This window comes from Tasmannia lanceolata, unplaced genomic scaffold, assembly GCF_043159265.1.
Source record: "Tasmannia lanceolata isolate RefF3 unplaced genomic scaffold, GAP_Taslan_0.1 ptg000019l, whole genome shotgun sequence".
In the NCBI taxonomy this organism is placed as follows: Eukaryota; Viridiplantae; Streptophyta; class Magnoliopsida; order Canellales; family Winteraceae; genus Tasmannia; species Tasmannia lanceolata.
Genome location: NW_027518696.1, coordinates 13,048,926 through 13,072,026, shown reverse-complemented (window position 1 = coordinate 13,072,026; position 23,101 = coordinate 13,048,926). Strand labels below are relative to the sequence as shown.

The window sequence follows — 23,101 nt, the reverse complement described above, 5'->3', positions numbered from 1 at the left end:
TTTTGGGATGAAAAACCGCTTTCATGGAATCACCACCGCACGTGTCAACATCAGTCGGTGGATCTTTGCTTAGCTGTCATCCGAGTCACGCCGCATCTCTAACATAAGCAGCAAGCGCACAACCAAACGTGCGCACTAAGCCATGAATATGACGATGATAAATTCGCACCCCTGTTAAACGTAAAACAGTGGTGCGAATCATCCTGCAGGGGGTGCGACTTTATCATCCCCCCATGAATATTCAATATAAAACCAGCTAGACTCCTGAAAGCAGGGGTCTCTTCGCAACCTGACGTCCTAAAGCGTCGCCGGACAATGCCGGAAAACCCTGCCGCCGGCGAAGAAGACGAGGGTTTCGGCGACTTCAAGTTTGTCTCATACCCCTCTACTTCTCTTCATTCAAATCACAATCCAAAAGAAGAAGACGACGAATGGGGAGATTTCATAGAAAACCCACTTCAATTCTCCCAAATTCGCCCCCCAAATACCCTTTCTTTCGATCCATTTCCCACTTTTCAGAAACCCATTTTGGATCCAATATTTCCTGAATCGAATCCGACCCATCATGAACTGGAGATTAATTCGGCTCCACTGGGTGTAGAAAAGATTATGGGAGCTTTGCCGCTATCGATTTTCGGGGAAGAAGAGGAAGAACCCAGTTCGATTGATCCTTCTTTGGATGCCCTAGATGGGTTTTCTTTGAAGCCTGCCGCTAAAAATGGATCCAGTTTTGTGGGTCTTAATGACCTTATTGCTAACTTGTATGGTCAGACAGAGCAGATCAGGGCTGAAAAGGAACAGAATTTTAATGATGATTTTGATGAGGATGGATGGGAGTTCAAGGACGCGTTTTCTGGAACTCCAAATGGCGGTGGCGATTTTGGGGTAAGGGTGAAATCGCATGTTTCTTATCTTTTAGTTCCTTGCATTGCTTAGATAGATTAAAAAAAAATTGTTTTTTCTTGGGAGGTAATTGTTCAATTTCTAGAAAGTTATGGTACATATTGCTTTGCGTTATCTTATTTTAATCATGCAGCATCTTTTCCTATTTTTATCAAAACCTAATCATGTGATGATCTAAACCATTTTGTTGCCTTTCCCTTTTTGTCATGCATCAAATTGGTATTAGAGCAAAACCTTGGTTCTACATGTTGCAGTAGGATTTTTATGAGAAGAAAGTGCGGTCAAAGGAATAAACTCTGTTTTTGTTTCAATGACAATTCTGACTTTTCATTTCTGGTGAAGTGTGACACTTTTCTAGCTTGGTGGGGTGGCCCCATAAAAAAAAAAAACCTTTCTAGATTGGTGAGATGGTCTTCTACCTGGGATTTAAACATGAGCTTTGAATAGGTTGACAACGTAAGACAACAAGATCTCTATGGGAAGGTTGACTATTAATCAAAGGAATGAAGTACTCAGTGCTCTCAAGGCAATGTTGATGGTGGATGAGATCCACGACTCACTAGAGTTGAGTCATTTTAAGCAGGGATGAAAGATGGGGAGGGATGAAAGATGGGGAACAACCTTCATGAATTATGTGTATTTTAGTTTTATCTCGTGTATTTTAATTTATTGTGTATGAAACCAAAGCAGGAGTTAATGCTAAGTTAGAGTTATGGACAACTACTTTGGAATCAAAAGGGTTTAGACTGAGCAGGACTAAGACAGAGTATATGGAGTGCAACTTTAGTAATGTACGGAGGTGGGGCGAGGATATAGTAAATATGACTGATCAGAGGATGTAGTAAATGTGATTGCACGGAGGTACCTAAGAGGGATATCTTTCGCTATCTTGGTTCAATCCCACATAAGGAAGGAGAGATTCAAGACGATGTTAACCACAGAATAAGAGCAGGTTGGTTGAAGTGGAAGCATGCTTCATAAGGAGTTCTGTGAGACTGCAAAATACCTACCGAGTTGAAGAGGAAGTTTAATAAGACAGCTATGAAGCCAGCCATGCTATACGGCTCATAATGTTTGGCCACCAGGAAGTAGCATGTGAATAAAATGAGCGTAGCGGAGTTGCGAATGCTTAGATGGATGTGCGGCCATACAAGGTTAGATCGAATTAAAAATGAAGACATCTGTAAAAAGGTGGGGGTGGCACCAATTGAGGAGAAGATGAGAGAGCACCGTTTAAGATGGTTTGGGCATATCCAACATAGCCTTCGGATGCTCCTGTGAGAAGAAGTGGCTCGTGCCAAGTTGATGGAGTAAAAAGAGGTAGGGGCAGACCGAAAACAACTTAGGTAGAGACAGTGAGGAAAAACTTGAGGGCTAGGAACATAACAGAAAACATGACCATGGATAGGAGAGAATGGAAGAAAATGATCCATGTAGATGAACCTAACTAGTGTCAGGATTAGACTTAGCCGCTTTGAGCCGGGTAGATCCTTTCACCTTCTTCATAAAATTGTTCTAAAGGATTCATTAGCCGACCCTAACTAGTTTGGGACAAAGGTTTAGTTGAGTTGAGTTGAGTATGTAACCTCGTAATTATGTGTTGTAATGTGTTAAGAGTGCCATGTGACTAACTCTCATTAAAGGAGAGCACACATGCAGTTTTACTCATCTCTCCTCTTCTCTTAAAAAGAAGTTCTTTGTACGTTATTTTCAATGACGAATGAAGGCATCTTTTGAAAGTTATTTGCTGCAACAACTTACAGTTGGAGGTGTGAGTCTTCTGAAGTGTGATGCCTGGACAATGCTAGAGTGGTTTGAGTATATTTATCTCTTGTGATTCCTTGATTAAAGTACTTATTTCCTGCAATATCCCTTCTATTTGCTGTGACTCAATCTATGTTTCTTTTCTATGATGCTTTCCTTTTCTTTTCTCTTCCCCTCATTCCATTCAATCTTCATTCTACCATTTCCTGCATCAAATTAGAGCAAAACCTTGGTTCTACATGTTGCAGTAGGATTTTTATGAGAAGAATGTACGGTCAAAGGAATGAAACTCTATTTTTGTTTTACCGACAATTCTGACTTTTCATTTCTAGTGAAGTGTGACACTTTTCTAGCTTGGTGGTGTGGTCCGATAAAAAACGTTTCTAGATTGGTGAGACGCTCTTCTAACTAGATGAGATCCACCACTCAATGGATTCGAGTCATTTTTAGCAGGGGAGAAAGATGTGGAATAACCCTCATGAATTATGTGTATTTTAGTTTTATCTTTTGTATTGGGCAATGATATTTTCACGCCCCATGCAGTACACATCCACCCCCCTTTTAACATGATTTGATGTCAAAAGGCGTTAAAGTTGCCCACTGTTCACATTAGAAGAGGGGGGGGGGGGGGGTGGAGGCGTGCTGCAGAGGGGGTGAAAATGTCATCTCCATTTGTATTTTGTGTCTAGTTAGCCTTATAATTATGTACGTTATCCACCCCCCTTTTAACATGATTTGACATCAAAAGGCGTTAAAGTTGCCCACTGTTCACATTAGAAAGAGGGGGGGGGGGGGGGGGGGGGGTGGAGGCGTGCTGCAGAGGGGGTGAAAATGTCATCTCCATTTGTATTTTGTGTCTAGTTAGCCTTATAATTATGTACGTTATCCACCCCCCTTTTAACATGATTTGACATCAAAAGGCGTTAAAGTTGCCCACTGTTCACATTAGAGGGGGGGGGGGGCGTGTTGCAGAGGGGGTGAAAATATTGGAGGTGTGAAGCCTAGAACATACTAGAGTGATTTGAGTATATTTATCTCTTGTGATTCTTTGATTAAAGTACTTATTTCCTGCAATATCCCTTCTATTTACTGTGACTGAATCTATGTTTCTTTATTATGATTCTTTCTTTTTTTTTCGTTTCTCTTCCCCTCATTCCATTCAATCTTCATTGTACCATTTCCCTTCATCTAGTAGCGTTGCTAAAACCCTATTCTAGATCCTACTACTAGTTCTTGTTAAAACCCTATTCTAAATCCTACGAGCAGCTCTTAGAATTCTGAACTTTTCTCCCGTCTTGTTCAAACTCCACGCTATCCATTCTACCAAACCCTACTACTCTAGATCCATCTTGATTTATTCGCTTTAAACCCCTCAGTCTGAACCATATTCCTTTACCCATTCTATTGCCTAAATATAGTTTTGAACAAAACCCAATCATAAGAATATCTGAACCTTTCTTCGCCTTTTGTTCTGCATCAGTTTTTGTTTTCAAGAATCCATTCTAGAATGGAATTTTCTCGAAACTTTGACTAGCATGGAACCAAACCGACAACTAAGGTGAGTGTGAAAGCAGTCCATAGCACTCGAAAACCCTATGGTTCCACCAACCATATATTTTGCAACTAAAAGGGCTCTAAAGGTTGGGCTTGACATGGTAGCTCGTGGTGGAGCCCCGAGTGTGAGGGCAAATGAGGGCCTGAGTCAGATACTTAGGAGTGGGTGGAGTCAGAAGCTACCCATGATGGGTGCCACTCTACCCGGGGTGAGCAACAATCTGTTCAGGTTGGGGCCGATGGTGGTAGAAACTCTGTCACGGCTAATGCTGGGGATAGCCTTGATCATGACCATGATCACAACCCCAACCACGATCATGGTCAGAGGATCTAGTAGTTTAAAGATCCTCAAAGATGTCAAACAAAGAGGAACATGTTGTTGGAGGCTCATAAGCCTTAGTGGTCGAGAGAAGACCATCATGTTGAAGGAGGAGAACGCCCTGTGCAGGGTACTCTGTACGCCTGTGGATGGATGTGCTAAACAATACCACACACTCATTTCCCAATCCTATAAGCGTGTAGCACACCTTATACTTTTCATCCAAGGGTTGTTGGATTACAATAAACTAGGTCATTTTCACACCTTTGGAGCTCCATCCATAACCAGATGATACAAGCCTCAAAGTGCTGGGAATATAAATCATGTAGGGCTTTCCATGGTGTGCGAGGACTTCAGGCATGAGAGCAGAGTTGATCAACACAATGACAAGTTGGTCCTTTGCCATCAAGTGTCATATTCTAGGTTCTTCCCAAGGTGAGTTTTCTCTTCACCAATGGTGGATTACCACCTACCTTTTCAATGGACTTAAAGGGAGATCAAGCACATTTAAATGTCCTAAGTATCCCTGGAGCGTGGGAAATAGGTAGAATCTACCCCTTCTAGAGGAGGAAGTTGTGTGAAAGTTTGATGGGAACTAGATGGTTTAGAAGGTGAAAAAAGAAGATGAAGAACTAGGGAAATGACATGTATTTACCCTTCATTTATGTTTTACTCTTTTTTTTTTCTTTTAATTTACTGAACCATAAGTGTGAAGATTGTAATGGTTCACCTCTTTAACACCCAATTTGAAATTCAGGCATGGAGTGGTTTCGATCTGTAAATGTTTATCCTTAGAGACAAAATGCTCATCACATTGCAGCACTGTTAGACACTGGTGATCAATTAAAGCTGGTAACTTCTAGGCAAGGTTTTAAATATCGGTTCTGGTTCCGGCTTTGGTTGCCTCAGAAACAGAAATGTTTCAGCTTTGATTGAAAATTTTGATGGAAAGCCTTATGGAGACATGCAGATTATAGCATTTTAAGACGAAACTTTAGGAAATGCTAGAATAAACATAAAAACACACTTAAAAGGATGAAATTTTAGGAAATGCTAGAATAAACATAAAAACATACTTAAGAACCATCACATAAGTTAGACAGGCGTCTATAATTGTTAACAACATCAAACACCTAGTGACATGCGTGGTCATACATAATGGTTAATAACATCGAACTCCTAGTGACATCTGATAATTCAGTACATATCACATTTCACTTGTAATTCATAGTACATATCACATTTCACTTGTAATTCATAGTACATACACCACCTTACACGTGCAATTTATATAGATCACAGTTTTAAAATCCCCCACATCATAGTGTACTCCCCCGAGTCGACTCCCTTTTACATCGGCCGCGTTCCATGTTTTGTCGCCGTGTTCCGCATTGTCCTACAAAGTCAATAAAAACTCCTTTGACTCTCCCAAGTTATGACCCTTTCAACCGAGTACCAGACTGTGCCGTGCCGAGTCAACTATGATTTTCTTTAGCCACGTTTTGACCCGTATCTGTGTTTTTTTGGAACACTGATATAAATATAATTTTGTAACGCATACTGATATAGTATACTACTAACGCTCTTGTGATTTTGGTTTCAGTATCATTTCGTTAGCGATGGAAATGGAAACATTGCGGTCATTTTGTGTTGGTTTCAGTGGACATTTAAAACCATGCTTCTAGGCCTGTTTGACCACTAGAAAAAAAACAGAAACTGCCTAGCCAAATGTAAGCTACCAGTGTTGGACTCTTGTGTCCACCCTATTTAGATGTCGTCACTTGTTGATTGTAATAATTGGAGGGCTACATTGCTTTTGAGGGTATTTCCTTTGACCTCTAAGACATGAGGGTTGAAGTGGGAAGCAAAGCTGATGGAGGCTGAGCAGCCTGAAGCTTCCTCTAGCTGACTTACTAGTGACTTGGAGAACAAAGAATCAGTCATTGGTACCATACCTTTTCAAAATTACTGTGAAGATGTCTGTGGAGTGCCTTAGAAAAGTTCTATTTCTTTCTTTTAAATATCGACAAAAAAGTAAATACTTGCTTTTAAAAATGGACACATGTAGTTGGAACTACATCAAGGTGTTGGGAATTGTATTGTTCCTGTCCATTTTTGTACATCCTTTTCTGTTTCTGCTTTCTTGGTTAGTTAGTCTATTGTCAAGTTAGCAGTATCATGAATGTTTTTGTTTACCACTAAAAAAAAATCATTAATGTTTTTGTTCACACTGCTGTCCATAATGTGACCAATTTGTTTATATTTTTATTTGGTGCTCGAGATCTAATAACTTGTAGTTTGAAGGTTGGAATTGAAAATGGATCGAATGCCAAGTTGGTTGATGGGATCGCTAATTTTAGTACTTCAGATGTAGATTCCTCTAAGGTGATTGGTCTTTTCATTGACTTTTTAGTACTTCAGATTTAACAGTACTAAATTATAATTAAGTTTTCGTTTCTTTTTTGGGCTGCTAGAAAGAATGGAATATTGCTGATCTCTTGGGAGCTGAATTGAAAGAAGTCAAAGAACCCATGTCCAATGGTGACATTCAGGTTGGTAATTTGTTGAACTATCTTAAGTTTGTATTATGTGGCATTGTCTTATTAGATTTTTCTATTTTCAATTTTGTTAAGGCTTCAGGAAGTTGAGGAAATTTACATGCTATATAGTACCTCGTTCTAGGAAAATAATCAGAACTTTGCCCTCTCTTGCCCTCTCTCTCTCTCTCTCTCTCTCTCTCTCTCTCTCTCTCTCTCTCTCTCTCTCTCTCTCTCACACACACACACACACACACACACACACACACACACACACACACACACACATTCTTCCGCGTTCTATGTTTGCCGATATATATAAGTAAAACATTGACAAATTTTGAACTTTAATATTTTTCTTTATCGTCAAGGGACTTCTTTTTTCCTGCAGTCATTTAAAATAAAGGGCAAATGAAAATGAGAGGTCATACAAACAATCAAATCTTTTTTTTTCTCCATTCATTTGAAGTATAGGGCAAATGAAAATGAGAGGTCATAAAAAACAATCAAATATTTTTGCATACACAATTATGAGTATTGAGGGCGAGCCTTGGCTCAACGGTAAGGTTGCCCCATTGTGACCTGATGGTCACGGGTTCAAGTCATGGGAACAGCCTCTCTGCAAAGAAGGGGTAGGGCTCCGTACATCTAGCCCTCCCCAGACCCTGCAATGGCGAGAACCTCGTGCACGGGCCGCCCTTTTTTTTGTACACAATTATGAGTAATCAGCTGATCTTAGCAGCTGGCTAGGAGAACTTCATGGTAAGGAGTGTTCAAATATGTTTTAAAACCCTATATTGAATGAATTCTTCTAGACAAGGGAAGCATCCATGACCAATTCCGACACCGCATGGATTCAGTCTGAATCTAATACATTTTTTTCTCTACTTTGAATTCCACTAACATAAATTCAGATTTACCTTATTTTCATTTTTATGTTTTTTATTTGGCAATAGAACATGCTATTGACATAACCCACTGAAATTCCTATTACATACCCCAATATGACCCTATGCTTGTATAAAAGTATTAGTTTCTAAAATCGATTACAAAATACTGCCGAATCCAAAAACTATTTTTTGGGGCTTATTGAGTTCAACAGTCAGTTATGTTAGATTTCGACACTCCTACAGATACTGAATCATCAACAGATACCCTTGGACAATTTTTTTTCTCCTGTATGTGATTCCAATGCAAGTTATCCCTTTGCTGACCAAAATCGTGATTCCATCAGCCCATATTCAGATCCTAATCCATAGAGAAAGCCACTCATGATTCTTCATGTTGCTGTCTTTGAGTCAATTTGTCATTTGTAATGGGTTGGTGATGAGGACGGAAATTACCAAGTATGCTGAGTTTGAAGTCAAGCAAAGGAGAATGATGCAGGAGCATAATTAAATCGCATGCCAACACATTTATCACTTGGTCTTTGAGTCTTTAATATTTAGTCTTTTGTATTTAATAAATTTCTTAGTAAGTTGTGGTTGTTTAATACTTTAATTACCCTGAAAGTATGCTTTGACGATCTTGTAAGTTGTGTCTTCGTCTAGTAGTTAATACAATCTAGCTTGTAAGTTGTGTGTGTCTAGGAAATATGTCTAGTCTTTATTGAGTCTTTGACCACAAGTCTTTTCATGTAATCTCTATAAATATGAATGAGAATAGAAGGAGAGGGACTTTTGATTGTTGTAAAAACATATTCTCTACAAGTTTCCTTGCTCTTGGAGTTGAGTGATTCCTCCTACGAATCAAGCTTGTGGCTTGGTCGCGTCCAGTGGCTTCCGCGATTAGCAACGTCGAGTGACGTCCGTTGCCTCCTGTTAAGGATTCTCGGAACTATCATTTCTTCTTGGTTGAGATCATTTTGATCTTGGCCATCCCTCGTGGGCTCCAGCTTGCGTCAAAGTGGTATCAGAGCTACAAGAACCTGTGGCGCACTTTGTTCACAATCCAGAATTTTGCAGTCCAGAAAGTTGGGGTCTGTTTCGTTCTGTTTTTGAAGGCGTTATCGGTGTCCTATCTGAGCAAGCCATATACCAACAGAAAGATCTTCGAGTCTAGTTTCCAGCACAACAAACGGATCGTAAATCGGAGTTTTCTACAGAGAGATATTAGCATTCTTCTAAAGGTTGACTGAGGGGACTGCAATTCCAAAGTTTTCTTGATTCTTTCCTTGGTTGAAGAAGCTTGGTAGCAAAGTTTACGTGGATTCACAATGGCTACGGAGTATCTTCGATCACTTCAAAGAAGAGTTTCCGAATGCCAAAATTGGGAGGTGAACCCAGACTTGAAATCATTTTTTTATTACTTAAAGGAAGAAATCATAAATTGGGAATCACCACCAATCTATGATGAGTATTCAGAAGATGGATATCTAATCTTTCCTAAACGTTCCAATGGTGAGTCATTGACTTTTGATGGTGTCAAAATGATCAATGATTCACTCAAAGAAATGATTGAGGTGCCCTACGAAATATTGAATGAAGAACTCAAAGAAATTAGATTTGACAGCTTGGAGATTGAAGTGATGGATAAATGGAGAAAGTTTGGGTTGATTTCTCCATCAATATATATCGATCCATTTATACTGGATCCTGCGCTGAAGCCTACAGTTCATATTAATGACTTCAAGCATGTTCAAGTTCAAGACATGGCATATTTTTCGTCTTTGGGATAATGTAGTATTATTTGATTCTTGAGAGTTACAGATGGTAAGCATTCTTCATTACTTCGAAACTCGAGGACTAGTTTTTTTGAACAAGGGGAGTATGATGCGGACGGCAATCACCAAGTATGCTGAGTTTGAAGTCAAGCAAAGGAGAATGACTCAGGAGCATAATTAAATTGCATGCAACACATTTATCACTTGGTCTTTGAGTCTTTAATATCTAGTCTTTGGTATTTAGTAAGTTTCTTAGTAAGCTGTGGTTGTTTAATTACCCTGAAAGTATGCTTTGACTATCTTGTAAGTTGTGTCTTGAAAATGTCTAGTAGTTAATACAATCTAGCTAATAAGTTGTGTGTGTCTAGGAAATGTGTCTAGTATTTCTCTGCAAGTTTCCTTGCTCTTGGAGTTGAGTGATTCCTCCTACGAATCAAGCTTGTGGCTTGGTCGCGTCGAGTGACTTCCGTGATTAGCAATGTTGAGTGACGTCCGTTGCCTCCGCTTGAGGATTCATTTTGATCTTGGCCATCCCTCGTGGGCTCCAGGTTCACGTTAACCTCTTACCATATTCCTCTTAAAACTAGTATAATACTCTCCATCACTTTATCCCCTTGTTGCAGAGCAAATTTCTTTTGATACAATTTTTAAATGTGTTTAGTATTCTTTCTTATCAAACGGATACATTTCACGTAGAGTCCCAATTCTCTTTAGTAATATCTTGAAGCAATACATTACTACTAACAGTGGAGCCCATACTATTTCGAAGCCATGTCATCTTGGGCATTCTATTCTACCCATTCATTATATAAAAATGTACCAAGGGAATAAAATGTACCAAGGCATTCTATTCTACCCAAACTGAGATATGTTAAGGCAAAATTGAAAGCTTGGGTCAAGGAGAGAAAGTTGCTTGATCACGGGCGTAAGCGATGGCTGGAGAATCGTATGTTAGAATTAAATGCTCTGGGGGAGTGTGGTTTGGCTTCGACAGAGGATTGGGAGGAGTTGGGAAGGGTTAGCCAAGAACATAATAGTTTGCTGCTTCAGGAAGAAATAACTTGGCGTCAAAAATCTAGGGTTAAGTGGATTGTAGAGGGCGATAAAAATACTGCCTATTTCCATGCTATGGCTAGTGCTCATAGGAGAAGGAAAAGAATTGAATCTCTGGTTTTGGCAAGGGAGAGAGTTTCTAACAAAGAGGTGATTACAGCCGAAATTCTTAGCTTTTTCAAGGCTCTGTAGCCGAAATTCTTAGCTTTTTCAAGGCTCTGTATTCTTCTGATGGTATCCTTCGCCCTATCCCGCAAGAGGTGGAGTTTGACAGTTTAAGTTTGGGGGAATCTGCAAACTTAGAAGTCCCTTTTACTGAGGAGGAAGTAAAGAAAGGTTTATTCTCCGTGGCTAAAGACAAAGCTCCTGGTCCGGACGGATTCTGTCTTGCTTTTTTCCAAGTCTGTTGGGAAGTTGTTAAATCGGATCTGATGAGTTTTTTTCCAAGAATTTTTTGAAGGGCTTGCTCTAGACAAAGGTACTGGAGCAACCTTCATTACCCTAATACCAAAGGTAGAGGGGGCTTCAAAGGTGTCGGATTTTCGTCCGATAAGCTTAGTCGGTTGTTTATATAAAGTATTGGCAAAAGTTTTGGCGGATCACCTCAAATTAGTTCTTCCCTCAATAATATCAGATAGTCAAAGCGCTTTTGTTAATAAAAGGGAAATTCTGGATTGTTCTCTCATTGCAAACGAAGCTATTGATGCCTACAGGCGAAGCGGTCAAGGAGGAGTCTTGTGTAAACTTGATATGGAAAAGGCTTATGATTGGGTTAAGTGGGAGTCTCTGGACTATAGTCTTGGAAAAATGGGTTTTGGTTCTCGGTGGAGAGGTTGGATTAGATCTTGTGTATCTTCTGCTTGATTCTCAGTTCTCATTAATGGCTCTTCCAAAGGTTTTTTCAAATCTTCTAGGGGGTTGAGGCAAGGGGATCCTCTATCCCCCTTTCTCTTTGTGATTGTTGTGGAGTCTCTTAGCCGGCTTTTGAGAAAAGGTAGCGAGCTGTGTCTTTTTGAAGGGTTCTTAATCGGGAGTAATAAAGTTGAGGTTTCGCTCCTTCAATTCGCAGATGATACGTTGCTATTCTGTGCCCCAGTGTTTTCTCAGATATTGAATCTTAAAGCTGTCTTAAGGTGTTATGAGATGGTCTCGGGCCAAAGAACTAATTTTTCGAAGTCAGGGTTATATGTTATAAATGTTCCTTCTTCCGAAGCTTCTGTTTTTGCAAGGATTCTGGGGTGCTCCTTGAAATCTTTGCCTGCTTCTTATCTTGGCCTTCCTTTGGGGGTGGGAAGACCGAATAAACTATTTTGGAATCCAATCATCCATAGAGTTGAGAGGCGTCTAGACTCCTGGAAACGTAATTTGATTTCTAAAGGTGGGCGGTTAGTTCTCATCAAAGCAGTTTTATCAAACATTCCGATTTATTTTCTCTCCTTGTTCAAATGCCCTGTAAGTGTAGTTATTAGAATTGAACAGATTCAAAGGAGGTTTTTGTGGGGTGGCTCTCTTTCATCTGGTGGAATTCCCTTGGTCAAATGGAGTTCTGTGTGCCTCCCTCTGAAAAATGGAGGGTTAGGGATTCGGAGAATAAGAGCCTTTAACACGGCTTTGATGGGAAAGTGGCTGTGGCGGTTTGGGTCAAAACCCCCTGCCTTATGGGTAAAAGTATTAGGGAGCAAATATGGGTTGCGGGAGGGGAATTGGTGTATTGCGGATAATTTTAAGTTCAAAGGTCTAACTTTTTGGAGGGATATTTTGAAGGTTGAGGTTCCATTCTCCAAAGGTATTTGCTTTAAAGTTTATGTTGGGGATAGAATCCGTTTCTGGTCAGATCCGTGGTGTTCGGCAGTTCCTCTCAGGGCACTATTCCCTGATCTGTATCTAGTGTCTTCTCAAAAGGCGGGATGGGTGGCAGATTGTTTTGAACGGGTGAACTCGGTAGTGGTTTGGAAGCCGCAGTTCAGACGTAACTTTTTTGATAGAGAGTTGAATTCAGTCCTTGAATTGATGGCCTTGATCGAAGGGTGTTATATTAAGCGGAGTGGGGTTGATTCCCGTGTCTGGTTTTGGTGTACATCTAGGTTTTTCTCTGTTAAATCTTTCTATCATCATTTGGTGTGTAGCGAAGTGGAGGCTCCTTATGCTTCGATCTGAAAGTTTTCTTGCCCGCCAATAGTTTCTTTTTTTTGCGTGGGCAGTATGCTGTGGTCGTATCCAGACAATAGATTTTCTACGGAAGAGACAGATGATTTTGGTCAACCATTGCCCTTTATGCTTTTCGGATGGCGAATCCATTGATCATCTTTTCATTCACTGTAAGTTTGCTCGAGATTTATGGGGTTTTATTCTATCTCGATTTGGGGTATCTTGGGCTCTCCCTAACACCCTATCTGATTTCATTAAAAGTTGTGAATGGTGCCCCTGGAAAAGAAAAGGTAAGTCGCTATGGAAGATGTGTATGGTGGCTTCATGGTGGTTCATTTGGAAGAAAAGAAATTCCCGAGTATTTGAAGGTGTGGCAAAACCGTCTTTCTGGATATTTATCAAGATCATTTCAGCGGTTATTTCTTGGGCTAGAAGCCTTCCTCTGTTTCATTTCGTCTCAGCGTATGATCTTTGGGAAGGATGGCAGATTATTTGCAAGGAGGGGATTAGCAAAGTCAAAAAATTTCAACCCTGGCTCCCTCCTCCTGAGGGAATGATAAAGATGAATTTCGATGGATCCTCTCTTAGCAATCCTGGCGATGCAGGGATTGGGGGTTTATGTAGAGATTCCAAGGGGGATGTTCTCTGGGCTTTCTCGGGCCCCATTGGAGTGGCGGACTCGAATGAAGCAGAAGTGAGAGCAGTTCATTGTGGGATCAAGTCTTTGGACCTGTCTGTGTTAGATAAGGTGATAGTGGAAGGGGACTCATCTAATGTTATTCTTTGGCTTCAGGGTGCGGCCTCTCCTCCGTGACGTTTTTTATCTTTCTTTGAGGAACTCGATGATTTAGTTCTTCTCTCATCTATAACCTTTAGGCATCTGAGGAGATCAGCTAATTCTGAGGCTGACACCCTAGCAAGGAGTGGTGTATTTAGGCCTCGCTTGGAACGGTTTGATTATCTCCCTCCTTGATTTTGTATTTTCTCTCTCTCTCTCTCTCTCTCTCTCTCTCTCTCTCTTTCTGTATTTTGCTTTGAACCAGCTCGGTTCGTCTTTTAATATATTCTACTTTTACCGTCTCAAAAAAAAAAAAATGTACCAAGGGAAGACATCTTCTGTATATTACTTTGGTTTTTCCCTTCATAGTAAGGAAAACATGAACTGATTTGGACCACTATTATAGTCTCATCCATTTAATCTTATAGATGTCATATGAAGTCCAAGAAATTCTAATGGGCCAAATACACAACACCTTCCATTGGATTTGCATTTCATTATTTTCAAAGAAAAAGGTAAATCACAAAAAAGGATTACCTACTACAACAAGGAGACACCGCATATGTCTTCGAGGAGCACACACTAGTCAACTTGCTTCACTTAAAGCAAGGTTTTAAATTCCGGTTTCGGTTGGAAATTTCGATGGAAATCTTTTAATATCTCAGAAACATATGGAAATGATACAATTTTTAGATATAACTCCAGGAAACACTAGAATAAGAACAAATACACGCTTTCACATGAGCAGGACAACCCCCCATCCCCATAATGGTTTAACAACTTCGAAGTTCAAACAATTGGTGACATGCTCTGTCGCTCGTGTCTGATAATTTAGTACACACTACATTTCACATATATTATATAAACATGTTACATAATACATATATTACATTTCAAACGCAATTCATACGTATATAAATGTATACCAATATTGATTTAGCATATCACTAATACCCTTATTATTTTGGTATCGGTACAGGTTTCAGTTTCGGTGGGGAGGGAAACAGAAATATTTGGGTTATTTCTTGTCGGTTTCGTACTCGCTTCCAATGTAGAGAACACTCACATCATGTATGAATAGCTTATATTTGGATTCATGAAATAGGATTTCAATATATAGTAACACCATCGAGAATACAGCAGAAAAGCGAAAGAAGGAAAACATCGAACTGAGAGGTAGAAGCAGAAAAGCGAAAGAGGGTTATCCAAAACAAAATCAGGTCATGCTCTGATACCATGTGATGGGGACCATCCATGAGAAGAAGACACCCAAGTGAAGCTTGGCCAATTTATTGTCAAGTGGGGCCCACATGGCACTCCCTTCAAGATTGATATTGACACCCCTTCAGTTCTTATAGGAAAATATTGAGACCCAAGGAAAGTTGGGCCAATTTATGGTCAAGTTGTGCCCACATGGCCCTCAAGATTGATATTGATACCCCTACAGTCCTAAACCATTGCTGTTTTCAAATTTCTCTACCAATCTCCGTGGATTCCTTCTCATTCACTATCCCTAACCAAATCCGTCGTTATTTGTGTTTCCTAAAACCACTTCCATCGAACCCATTCTACATCACCTTGTTATTAGTTCTAAGGGAAGAAGAAAAAGAAGAGAAGTAGAGAGGAGAAATGAAGAGAAGACGATGGAGAGGAAGAAGAGAGTTCGCGATGTTGAAATAAAATCCTACAACCCCCATACCTCTTATACGTATCACATAATCTCACAATTACAATTATATACCGTTGTTTGTTAATTATGATGGCTTCATCCTAAATGAACATAAATAGTAACTTACCTACTTGAGTGATATGCCGTATTTGTTATACATAATAACTTAACTGCTTGAGTGATAGGCCCTATCATAAATACGAAAAACTTACAACATATACCAAAAATGAATTACGATGAAAAGAGAAGAATTGAAGCAGGGAAACACATTTTGGTGTTTCAAATGGTGGACCAGCAAGCGCTTGGGGGTAGGCTTGTTGAGAATATCATGACTGCGACATTTACCGCCTTTAGAAGCAGAATTGCAATTACGAACCATGTAGGTAAGATTAATACTCTCTCCACTGGTTTGTATATGCTTTACACTCTTGCCATACTTGTTATATTTCTATTTCGCTCACGGATTAGTCTAATTTTTACCTTAATCCATTTGTCTACTTGAATTTTCTAGTTTCACATGCTTTTGTAATATATTTTTCGGCATTGGATGAATTTGAAAGTTTTGACTTATCAGGGCATGGAAAAAAAGTTGGAGGATTGTCAGAGAGCCCCCCAACTGTATGCTTTTAGCAATGGGAAACTGGATTCCTTTGATCTGTCTAACGCCCATGATGGATTTTTTCACAAACCCACCCCCACTGTTGGAAATGGCATCAATGGCTTCGACTTCAGTTCTGGTATTGCTCCTAAAGATATTATGCCAAATTTATACAGTCAGACCGAGCAAACCTCTGCTGCCAACTCTAATATAAAACCTGCTGGAAGTGGATTTAGTTCAGTTCAGTTGGGCTTGCATTCTAATTTAGCAAACAATGATGATGATGTGGATGAAAATTGTTGGGAGTTTAAGGATGCCTTGTCAGAAATTGGAGTCGAAAACGTGAATACTGGATTGGGGACTGTAGATATGTATCGTAACATCTCTACAGAATCAAAACTGGAGAAAATTGTGCATTTCTACTCTAGATTGAAAGAAAAATCACACTTTTTGTCAGTTCACCATCTTGAGGATCTAAAGGTCAGTGCAGATTTATTGTAAATTGTAAGATCTGTCTTTTAAGAATTTGTAGTGCTAACCTTGTGAAAAATGGCTTATGTTAGGGAGCCAAGGATGCTGCCATTCTTTCTCGTGAAGAAGCAAAAGCTATGGCTCTCAATGAGCAAATCCAGGTGTGTAGTTTCATTTGGTTCATGCATTCCATGCGACACATGGTTATGTAATTCCATTTGGTATATCATTATATAACATGCTACGTTTAGGAGTTTATGTTGAAGTAACGTTGTCATTAAGTTCAACCGATTGCATAAGACAAAACCCATTATTATTTAGAAAAAAGGAAAAACCTCATTCTGCCACTTATATATGTGTGTTCTTATATGATGGATGCATATATTTTTCCTTGGAAAAATATGAGTGTGCAAAAGTACAAGTGAGGGCCGCTTTCTCAATGATCCTAGCTATTTATTTCCTAGGCCTTGCTATGGATGGGCCATGGAGCAAACTCCATCCCTATTGGATGGTTCTAGGCCTCCAATTTGTGGTCACTAAATAGACATAACTCAACTCAACTCAACTCAACTCAACAAAGCCTTTGTCCCAAACTAGTTGGAGTCGGCTAAATTAATCCTTTAGAAAAAAATCATGAAGAAGGTAAAAGGAATATACCCGGCTCTAATCCTGGTTCTAGTTGGCCACTAAATAGACATGTAGAAAATAAAAATAAAAATACTGTATTCATCAAGAATTAGAATCATTCAACAGTCTGTTTCCTTTTTATTTTCTACACTTCTATTTAGTGGCCACAAATTGGAGGCCTAGAACCATTCAATAGGGGTGTATTTTAATCCATGGCCCATCCGTTGCAAGGCCTAGGAAATAAATGGTTTTACTATTTCATTGGAAGAATATGTGCATCCATCATATAAGAGCCCCTTACATGCGCACACGCGCACATGCACACACACACACACACACTTCAAAGCATGTTTTTTTTTCCCCCTTTTAAAGACATCTCGAACTTATAAATTTAAGATGGGAGATGATAAAACTTTCACCATTAAAAAAAAAAGAGATGATAAAACTCTAAAATTTTTGTTACATTTATAAAATATGAAACATTTACAGAAGAGATTGGTTGATCGCAGTTTAAAAGCCCAAATATCATATTGAAGGTTGCTCTACCTCTTTTTATGTTTTAGATATTTTAACTATTTCAAAGCAAAATCTATGTTGAGTTATTGACTGTTTTGTCAACTCAGAACTCGGTGCGGTACTCAACCATAGATGTATTCGGCCATGACTATTTCAAAACATTAAATGCTTTTGATTTTGGGATTCATTTCTGTGAGCTGTCCGGCAACGCTGAAATCACTTTCTTTCAATGAATGAAAATCTGCCAATGGTTTCAAGGGGCTGTCCTCTGTGTTCAGCTGGCATTATGTCTTGTCCACATTCATGCACAGATGTACGTAGTTTGTCTTCTGTGCCACTGATTTTAGTTAGTGGTGATTTTATTAGAAAACTGGTCTCCACAGTAATAAGTCAACTTTGACATCCCGAGCTTCTTTTTTATGATGCTTCCGTGATTTTTGTCATATCATAAGAAATGGTCAAATAACATTAGAGAACTGAGTGCACCTTGGAGATGCAGGACTAGGAGAAATGGTTCTCATAGTGCAGCTTGGAGATTCACCACATTTTTTTTATGAGATGCAGGACAAAATTGGATCTTCTTTGATTTCCTTCAACCACAGAGGCTGACAAACTTGCTAGAGAGGGAGTCCTAAGAGAAAGAATTGAGTTATTTGATTTTCTTCCTCTCTAGTCATTTCGATCTCTGTAATTTTTTGGGGAGCATGTTCCTTCCTTATTAATGTACTTTTAGGGACCCCCTCGGTCTCTTTCATGTTAATGAATTCTCATTTTCCATTTCAAAAAAAAAAAAAAAAAAAACATTAGAGAATTGATGGACAACTAACCTGGCTTTGATTCTGAATTGGTTGACATTTTTGTTGTACCTCTAACTCCTTTTTTTTCCTTTTCGATAACTCTGTTTTTTTTTACTATGTTTTCAGTCAGTTTATGAGAAGCTCCAGGCAGAAAATACGGTTTACGGAAAAAATCATCAAGAGAAGCATCCACCCAGAAATATCGGTGTTAATGAGTTGCTTGAAGTTGTGAAGGACCCAGATTTCCATGCGCTCGAGTTAGAATATTGCTTATCAAAGAGAATATCATTAGTATGTTCTCTTTCCTTGCATTTCTCCTTCTTGAAACAGTTAATGTATTTACCTCTAAAGAAGTCCTATATTGCTTATATATTTGAAGATGCATTCGTTTGCTCCATTTAGTTTTTTTTTTGGATGAACATTCTTACCTGCAAAAAAAAAAACGAATCTTATGTGCATGCGTTTGTATACATTCTTTTGTTCTATTTAATATTTCTTGGAAGAACATGCCTAAAAGCACATACTTGTATAAAAAATGGTCTGCATTCATCACCTTGTACAGGAGTAGTCTGAACTTTTTGATTGATTATGCACTGCTTAGACAGTTTGTCCAATAGCCTACTATCATGGATGCAACAATGGGAAATCATATATTAATATTATGGATTGGAACAAGATCCAATATTTATCTGTGCATTTCAAAATATGGGCACTTATATTGTGATTTAAATGCGCAACTGGTTATTTGATTTGATTTGGATTCTTTTAGTTGAGGTTTCTAAATATGTCTAGGAATGATTTTACATTGGATTTTAATAGATTTTACTCTTGAGAATTTATTTTTCATTTTTGTTTTTTACTTTTTTCCTTCTACGCAGTTTCACCTACATTTCTCATTATCGGCTCTACTTCCAAGTCTCAGAATTTGATGTTTTCTTGTATGAGTGCGACGTGCAAGGGCTAAAAACACCAAGTTTGTTTTGTTAAAGGTCTGTGATGAAATATGCATAAAGGCCATAAAATTATGCAAAGGAAGCTCATTTATGAGGAGGGGCTACATGAGCTTTAAAATTGTAGAAGAAGCTGGTAGTCTAGGCACAAGTGTTTATTTGATAGTGGCTCTAACCTGCCAACAATATTGGATATTATGAAGAGAAATAATGATCTTTTCAGAAACCAGATGTTAGGGAAAGGAGTTGCTTAAGTGACAAAATGCACAAGAACAGTTGGACCTTAATTACTGTTATAACATGAAAACGTGGATGACTAACCTTAAGTCTTACTTGGACATGTGGCATGGGTTCCAAGTGTCAAAAGTGTCCGACATGATTGCCTCTAAAGATTTGGACAAGGGGACAGTTCTGTAGAAAGTAAAGAAATTATAAGTTCCACGAGAAAATAACAAATAGATAGTCAGATTTGAAAATTATTAAATTAATATAAAAGGTGTTAAACTGAAGAAAATCCAAACTGATAAATAGTAGTTTCATTGTACTTTGCCAACCAAGGATACTTCTGTATTATGTTACTGTGACATTGCACATGTACATGCCTTGAAGTGTTCTGTTATCTCAAGGAGTGCCCTAGTTCAGGCACAACAAAAAGAAAAATAGAAGCGTCGATAACGTAGAGGAAGAACCTAGGCCAACATAGAGATTGGAGGTGTAGATAGTAAAGTAGCAAGGAATATATAACAATATAATTGACAGGTTCAATCCTAAGTTAGCAAAACTTTCATGTTTGGGGTTGGGCCTCTAGGTCATTGGGACTATAGCTCCTTACTGGGTCATCCAACCATGGAAGGCATTTTTCTTGATGTGATCAAGTGGGGAGTTAAAGGACCTGACCCTTTGGAGACAACCTTTTACGTTCATGAAATATTTTTAGATGATATATTGAAAGGGTTTCTTGCTTCTTTTTTATATTATGGTACAGCTCTTTGGTGTTGCCATAGTTTTAGATGCTATATTTAAAGGGTTCTTCAACCCCAAGGATTGTCTGAATACTCACTTCTTTCGTCCCGAAACTTGTTTTGTTTTTGCAAACTTTGGACTTGTCCAAGGATTTGAACAGAAACATAGAGTTGCTCATTCAGGTTCATTTGTGGTGTTACTGTGCAATTTCCTTATGTTTTAACATTGTGAAGCACAAAACTCAATTAGGAATGCATTTACCCCTACCCCTACCCCACCCCCAACCACCCACACTCTCTCTCTCTCTCTCTCTCTCTCTCTCTCTCTCTCTCTCATGCATTTGAGAAACATCTAGAGGTTTTTTAATTCTATAAATTGTCATCGTTGCAAATACAAATTTGTTTCTATGCCTATTTCTGCTAATTTCTCTTTCTCCCTCTCATTTAAGAAATATCAAGAGATTCTTTAATTCTAGAAATTGTCCCGGTCAACAAAGCTATTCTTTGTTGCAAATAAGAAACTTATGTTCCTGTTTCTGCTAATTTCTCTCTGTCACTCCCTCTCCTCTCCCTCCCTCCCTTTCTCCCTCTTTAGATAAATGTGAGAGATTCTTTAATTCTAGAAATTGTCCTCCCTCCCTCCCTCCCTTTCTCCCTCTTTAGATAAATGTGATAGATTCTTTAATTCTAGAAATTGTCCTTGATGAACCATTCAATGTTGCAAATAAAAACATAATTCTGTATCTCTCTCTCTCTCTCTCTCTCTCTCTCTCTCTCTCTCTCTCTCTCTCTCTCTCTCTCTCTCTCTCTCTCTCTCTCTCATTTGTGAAATATCTAGAGGTTCATTAATCCTACAAATCGTCCCGGTTGACAAAACCATTCACCGTTTCAAATAAAAACTTCTGTGCCTATTTCTACTAATTTTCTCCCTTAGCAACCATTTTTTTCTCTTTATTTTCTGGTACCATGTTGCTTATGACTTTATTTTAAAGCAGAGTATCGCTCATGTTTTCTTTGAAATGTGGTTTAGTACGTTTCTTATTACCACATAATATCTAGTCACTCCACCTTATAATATCTAGTCACTCTTTCATGGAATTTTTTCTGTTATTATGTCAGATTCAAAAGTAATTACGATAATCTTCCCTGTATTTACAAAAATCCGTTTCATGGGGAATACTAGACTTACCCAATGATGCAAGAAAATATTCAAAATCCAAATAATGAAAATACTTATATCCTATCTCCAGTTAAATTATTATGACTAACTCGTGTGATGCTGCAAATAGTCAGAGGAGGATTTGACCTCAGCAGTTGGGCTTTATGAGCATGCCATTTCAATGCTACATATCATGACTTTGGGATCCATGTTGGATCAATCCACATATATTAGTGCGTGGTCTAAAATGATTTCCGTTTGTGCTCGAGAGCTGCAACATGGCGCCATGATTTGGATGCAATCATTACAGAATAATGTCCATGCACAAATCTTTTCCCAGCCCCGAGGTACATCTTTTTCAAGCTAGCCATTATTTCGCTTCTCAATCTTCCTTTACCTGGTATTAATTCAGAGCATTTCTTTAAGTAATACAGGCTTGCAATATTTTGTTGCCCTTGGAGAAATATATAGAGTGGCAGAAGTTTTAAGAGCCTCGACAAAACTCTACAAGCCTTGGCTACTAACATGCTGTGGGGAATCTGTGGACATATTTACGTGCTTGGATGAGTGCACAAATGCATGGACTGGTTCAGGATTGAAAGAAGCTCTTGAGAGCATCTCTGATCTGGGTCCCGAATATAAAAGGACGATCAAATCACTCCTTGAATCCATCCAATCTATTTGTGATATCAATGAGGTTGCTCTGCAAAACCATGTTTTTCGTCAGAAGGAACCAATTTGTAAATTGTCGCTATTATCATTGCAATGTTTACAAGGTATGGTATAAAAACGAAAGGATCCCTTTATTTTTGTAATGTGATTATCATCTCTCACAACTTATACTGATCAATTGCTCAAATTAAGCAGATATGAAAGCGGTGCTTTGGGAAGGGGAGCATTACTTTCTCACACTCGCGAACTTGTGGGCCAATAGGATATCATTTGATTCTCCACGGTTGCCACATATATTTATTAGCTAAAGAGAAAAAGATGCAAACATTGTAGTTGGATTTCATACAGCTTATGGGCTACCTTAGAATGGACTCGAGAGTGATTTCCTTCAAGAAGGGTTGCTATGGCTGCAAAACGCGAGTGACATGAACCAATTGACGGAGTATGCAAGAACGAGCACTTCGAATCGAGAATTCGACCATGTTGAAGCTTATTGGAGGCTCTTCTGATGCTGTGATCGACACGCAAGGTGTGCTGGTTCATATTGTGGTGCAGAAGCAGGTCGAGTTTGGCAAGGTACCCATTCATTCATATGTATTCTTTTTAGAGAGTTGTAGCATAAATATTTGATTGTACAAGTCCTGTGCTTGTTGGGTTGTTAAGATTTAAAGGTGGGTATCAAGAGAAAATCTTCAAAGTTTGGCGTTCAACAATGGGGGGACTATAAATGATCATGGAAAATTGAAGTTCCTCATAAGCATGCACTGATATATAGCAGCTTGTAATGCCCAATATTTAGTATTATTTTCTTCTAATCATGCAAAATTTTATTTATTGATGAGAGGAAAACAGAGCTTGAGGATCTCTTTTGCAAGAAAATCAATCGATTCCTACTTTGTTTGATATTGTTAATGAAGATCAAATGTTGTGGATCTGTTTGTATGGATTTGTAGACGTGGCCG

At 38.8% G+C, this 23,101-nt stretch overlaps 1 protein-coding gene across 3 annotated transcripts; it reads left to right on the top strand.

The window, feature by feature from the left end:
• Positions 1-167: 167 nt before the first annotated feature.
• Positions 168-23,055, top strand: LOC143852651 (uncharacterized). 3 transcript variants are annotated; one of them, XM_077362154.1, is made up of 9 exons: positions 171-885; positions 6,845-6,925; positions 7,015-7,092; positions 15,962-16,465; positions 16,549-16,617; positions 18,523-18,687; positions 21,598-21,814; positions 21,902-22,243; positions 22,335-23,055. In XM_077362154.1, exons 1-9 carry the CDS (start codon positions 316-318, stop codon positions 22,445-22,447), a joined length of 2,139 nt encoding a protein of 712 aa, XP_077218269.1. In that variant the 5' UTR covers positions 171-315; the 3' UTR covers positions 22,448-23,055. The 3 variants fall into 3 exon arrangements, with proteins under 3 accessions (XP_077218270.1, XP_077218269.1, XP_077218271.1); XM_077362156.1 differs by having other exon boundaries at positions 585-885; positions 6,838-6,925; XM_077362155.1 differs by lacking the exon at positions 22,335-23,055 and having other exon boundaries at positions 168-885; positions 21,894-22,107.
• The last annotated feature ends 46 nt before the right edge of the window (positions 23,056-23,101 follow it).

What these genes read in the sequence shown, in the direction of transcription:
- LOC143852651 (XM_077362154.1), top strand. Translation starts at nt 316, where the DNA reads ATGCCGGAAAACCCTGCCGCCGGCGAAGAAGACGAGGGTTTCGGCGAC. An exon ending in CAGATGTAGATTCCTCTAAG is followed by an intron (nt 6,926 to 7,014) that starts GTGATTGGTCTT and finishes TTGGGCTGCTAG; the next exon opens with AAAGAATGGAATATTGCTGA. An exon ending in ACCATCTTGAGGATCTAAAG is followed by an intron (nt 16,466 to 16,548) that starts GTCAGTGCAGAT and finishes GGCTTATGTTAG; the next exon opens with GGAGCCAAGGATGCTGCCAT.